Raw genomic sequence first — 4595 nt, 5'->3', positions numbered from 1 at the left:
GAGGGCACTGGACCAGGGTCAGGTGTCAGAGCCCCTCCTACCACAGGCCCCCTTTTCACCCACCCACAGGTTCTACCTGTTTTTCTGCTCCGTGTGCAACCAGGGCCCAGAGTACATCGAGAGGTTGCCCCTGCGATGGTGAGAGGGTGGGGCTTGGCCCAGGCCCACTCCTGTCCCTTCCCAGTTTCTCCCTTCCCTCCTCCCTCTGGGAACAATTCCATTTCCAGCCACCAGGTCCCAGCCTTGCCCCTGCCCTTCAGCCTGGACCCAGGATGCTCCAGCCCTGGCTGCACAGGCTGCCAGCTCACTCTGGGCCTGCCTCCTTGCACCCTTGCCCAGGGTCGATGTGGTTCACCTGGCCCTCTACAACCTGGGGGTGCAGAGCAAGAAGAAGTACTTTGACTTTGAGGAGATTCTGGCCTTTGTCAACCACCACTGGGAGCTCCTGCAGCTTGGCAAGGTATGCAAGACCGTGGGACGTCAGAATGGCGAGAATCCGTTCCACAGTGGGGTTCCCTAAGTCCAGAGAGGTGAGATGTTTGCCCAGGGCCACATGGCGCCGCACTAGGATCTGGGTCTCTGAGCACAGTTCTTCAGGAATGCTGGCTGTCCGTGAGGGCTGCTGAGTGGGGACAAAGACCCAGAGCCTTTGAGCCGTTGCATCTCTGAGTCCAGGCGTCTGAGCCTTTTCCCTGCAAGGAGCTTCCTAACCCAGGCTTTGGTAGTGGGTGGGTTAGGGCCTCACCAGCTCAGCTGTAGGGAGCTGGGGGTCGAGTCTGGCTGGAGGAGATCTCCCTACAGAGCTATGTGACCCACTCCAGATTACCTGGCTAGGATGGAAAGTGAAGTGGGCCTGCCCTCTGCCGGTCGTACTCTGAATAGCAGAAGAGATCACCAGGGGTCTGGGAACTTGGATTCACGGAGTGAAGTCACAAACCAGAGACTTTCAGGATGTCAGAGGTGGAGAGCTGAGCCAGGGCTTCCCCAACCACTTCCACGGCAGGGCCATGCACCCTTTAATGACACCCTCTGAATCCTCTCCACCACATCCAGAGTGAGTCATCTCTGCTGACTGCCCCAAATCCTTTAGTGAAATAGGGCTTTTTTTTTTAAAGTAACTTTATGCTCGGCAGAAGTTCTTCACATAGTAACATCTTCATTTACAGTGTTTGATAATTTACAAAAGGCATACATATTATAAAGCCCTAAAAGATAGGTAGAGCTGGGATTTTTAAACAATTTTTTCCTGATTTATTAAAAAAAAAATCATACATGCTCCTGGTAGAAAATTTTCAAAGTACCAAAAAGTATAAGAAAGTACACTTAAAAGAAAACCATCCATACTCCTGCATCTCACCACTCAGAAACATCCACTGCTAACACACATAGGTGCACAGAGTTCAATCCTCTTATTTACGTCTATTTTTCTTTTTATAGGGCTTAGATATACGGTATTTACAATTTTTTATTGAAGTATAGTTGGTTTACAATATTATGTTAGTTTGAGGCATACAGCAGTGATTCAGTCATATATATATATATATATATGTGTGTGTATGTATACATACACACACACATATTTTATCCAGATTATTTTCCATTATAGGTTATTACAAGGTATTGAATATAGTGCCCTGTGCTATATTCAGTAAATCCTTGTTGTTTATCTATTTTATGTATAGTAGTGTGTATCTGTTAATCCCTTCCCCCTCCTTTTCCTCTTTGGTAACCATAAGTTTGTGGGAATGTAAATTGGTGCAGCCACTATAGAAAACAGAATGTAAGTTCCTTAGAAAACTAAAAATAGAGCTACCGTATGATCCAGTAAGCCCACTCCTGGGCATATATTCAGAAAAGATGAAAACTCTAATTCGAAAAGACACCTGCACCCCCAATGGTCATAGCACTATTTACAATAGCCAAGACATGGAAACAACCCAATTTCCCATCAATAGATGATTGGTTTAAGAAGATGAGGTGTATATATACAATGGAGTATTACTCAGCCATAAAAAGAATGAAATATTACCATTTGCAGCAACATGAATATTATACTAAGTGAAATAGGTCAGACAACTATTATGTCACTTGTATGTAGAATCTAAAAAATAATACAAATGAATCTGTATACAAAACATACAGTATATACAATTTTAAGTCATTTTTTTTGTTTACATTATATCATAAATACTTTTCCATGTTATGAAAGAGTTTTTAATCAACATTTTTCATGGCTGCATGGTTTCCACCATAGTTTACTTGCTTGTTTCTTTCTTGTTGGGCATGTAGTTTCTTTCCCATCATTAGGAAAATGATGCGGTGAACTTTTTTGTACATAAAGCATTACTTGTGTGTCATGTCTGTATGACGGGTTCCACGGAACAGCATTACTGGGTCAAGGGCATGGACATTTTTAAAGCTCTTGATACATTTAGGACAGGAGTTACGCTCCTCATTTACAGATGGCGATGTGAGCTCAGAGGTGAAAAGACTTGTCTGAGATCATGGAACAAGTCAGTGGTCCTCGCCTGGAAGACTCGGGGCATCAGGAGATTGAGGGGAGGGTGGGGACGGGCTGAGGTCTTCTCAGATGCCATGCGCCAGGTCTGACTGTCCTCTGCCCTGCTCCCCCGTAGCTCACCAGCACCCCCGTGACGGACCGAGGACCGCATCTCCTCAACGCTCTGAACAGTTACAAAAGCCGGTGCGTGCAGGGAAGGGAGGGAGTGCTGTGGGCCCCCCGACAGGTTGGATTTCAGTTAAAGCGTCTTCCTACCTCATAACCTTTGCACAAGCTATGCTCCCACCTGGGTCTCCCTCCATTTCTCTTTGACTATATGAATATTACCCGTCCTTCAAGATCAGGGAGCACCCACTTCATTTGGGATGCCTCCCCTGACCACTCCAGCAGCCAGACACATTTTGATACTGGACTCAGCTCCATAGGGGGCTGAAACCCCTGCTCTCTGAGGGCCCCCTGCTGTCTGAGGTCTCCCCTGCACTAGCCATCTATGGTTCTGGGCCAGGCACTGAAGCATGGACTCATCACCTGTCCCCAGCCCATGTCTGCCCATCCACACTGCTGAGTTCTTCTCAGAACACACGGCTGGCATGCCCCTCGCTACCACCACAGAGAATGCCCAAGCTCCTTAGCATGGCATTCAAGGCCTCTTATGATCAGACCCTGCCCATACCTTCTGCCACGGACCCTTTGCTTTATTTATTCTGGGCGTCAGCCATTCTGAACCCTTTGCTTTCCTACTCAGTGCTTTTGCTCACACTCTTTCTTCACCTAGGATGCTCTTTGATGCCTTTCATTTATTTGTTCCATCAGTGACTATTTATTGAACTGCTCTGTGTCAGCCCTGTGTAGGTACTGAGGACACCGTGAATAAGACACGGTCCCTGCTTCTGTGAAACCTCCCCAGACATCTCTAGACAGAACTGTCCACTCTCTCTTTCATCTTGTCACGGTTTGGGGCCCAGACACAGCCCTCTACTTGAGTACGTGGGGCCTCCTGACCTCTCTATGGACGGTCTCCTGAGGGTAGGACTGTGGCTAAGTCACCTCTGCAGCCTCATGGCAGCTCAGCCAGTGATGAAAGGGTGAGGGAAGTGCCTGGAGGTGCTTTCAGTCTCCTTGGGGAGAGCAGAGAACAGAGTGGTGTGGAATGCAGTGTTTTGACCACAGGGTTCCATGGGGAGCTGGAGGAGGGCTTCCTGTAGGCAGAGGCCTTGGGGCTGGTTGAGGCAGAGAAGAAAAGGGAGGAGGAGCAGCAAGAGCCACACACAAGACAAGGAAACACCGGGACGAGCCGCCAGCTGCGTTCTCGGCCGCCACCTGGAGCCCCTGATCCCACAGGCTTCGAGGAATCAGTGTCTCCACGGGCCACTCTGGGTCCGGGGAGGCAGAGAGGGAGGTTTTAACACTTGACTCTCCTCCCCAGGAGGATGGACGGACAGGCTCCAGAGCTTTCTCCTCTCCCTGCCCACCCCCAGGTTCCTCTGTGGCAAGGAGATCAAGAAGAAGAAGTGCATCTTCCGCCTGCGCATCCGCGTCCCGCCCAACCCCCCCGGGAAGCTGCTGCCCGACAAGGGCCTGGTGCCCACCGAGAACGGCACCTCTGAGCTGCGTAAGAGAGGAAAGAGCAAGCCTGGGTCAGTGCCTGGGGCCCTTGGGCCGGGGCCGCAGCCGACCTCGGGTCCTCTGCTCCCGGCTCCGGCTGCAGCCCCCTCCGATGGGCTGTGTGGTGGCATCCAAGTGATCAAGGCAGGCCTCCAGCCAGTTAGTCCCAGCTGGAGGCACCCTGAACCGGCCAGTCAGTGGCTGAGCCGGGACCTGATCCCACGTTCCCACTCCTTCAGCCACAGCCCCTTGTGGCCTCGCTTGGAGGGAAAGCCAGATCACGGGACCCAGTCTTGCTGGCTTAGGGCTGAGGCAGAGGTCAAGGGGCAGTCAGTGTGTAAGGGGTCCCTAGCGCTCCCGGCTGAGCCCAGCCCCCTCTTCCTGGCATGGGGGGTGAGGGGCAGAGCGCCTGGATGCCCGAGGCAGGAGCAGTACCTCCTCTCCTGCCTGCCCACTATACCCCGCCACC

At 50.9% G+C, this 4595-nt stretch overlaps 1 protein-coding gene across 5 annotated transcripts in view; it reads left to right on the top strand.

Annotated features, from left to right (window-relative positions):
- Positions 1-4595, top strand: part of PHF19 (PHD finger protein 19) — a 42024-nt gene that overhangs the window by 31836 nt on the left and 5593 nt on the right. For all 5 annotated transcript variants that reach the window (XM_024762760.1, XM_024762761.1, XM_024762762.1 and 2 more), the window contains 4 exons: positions 70-138; positions 340-460; positions 2637-2704; positions 4000-4158. In XM_024762760.1, the coding sequence (XP_024618528.1) occupies positions 70-138; positions 340-460; positions 2637-2704; positions 4000-4158 (417 nt within the window). The remainder of the gene's footprint in view (positions 1-69; positions 139-339; positions 461-2636; positions 2705-3999; positions 4159-4595) is intronic.

This window comes from Neophocaena asiaeorientalis, unplaced genomic scaffold (genome assembly GCF_003031525.2).
Source record: "Neophocaena asiaeorientalis asiaeorientalis breed wild unplaced genomic scaffold, Neophocaena_asiaeorientalis_V1.1 scaffold78, whole genome shotgun sequence".
In the NCBI taxonomy this organism is placed as follows: domain Eukaryota; kingdom Metazoa; phylum Chordata; class Mammalia; order Artiodactyla; family Phocoenidae; genus Neophocaena; species Neophocaena asiaeorientalis.
The sequence above is the reverse complement of the archived record's forward strand: the minus strand, read 5'-3'. Positions and strand labels throughout refer to the sequence as shown.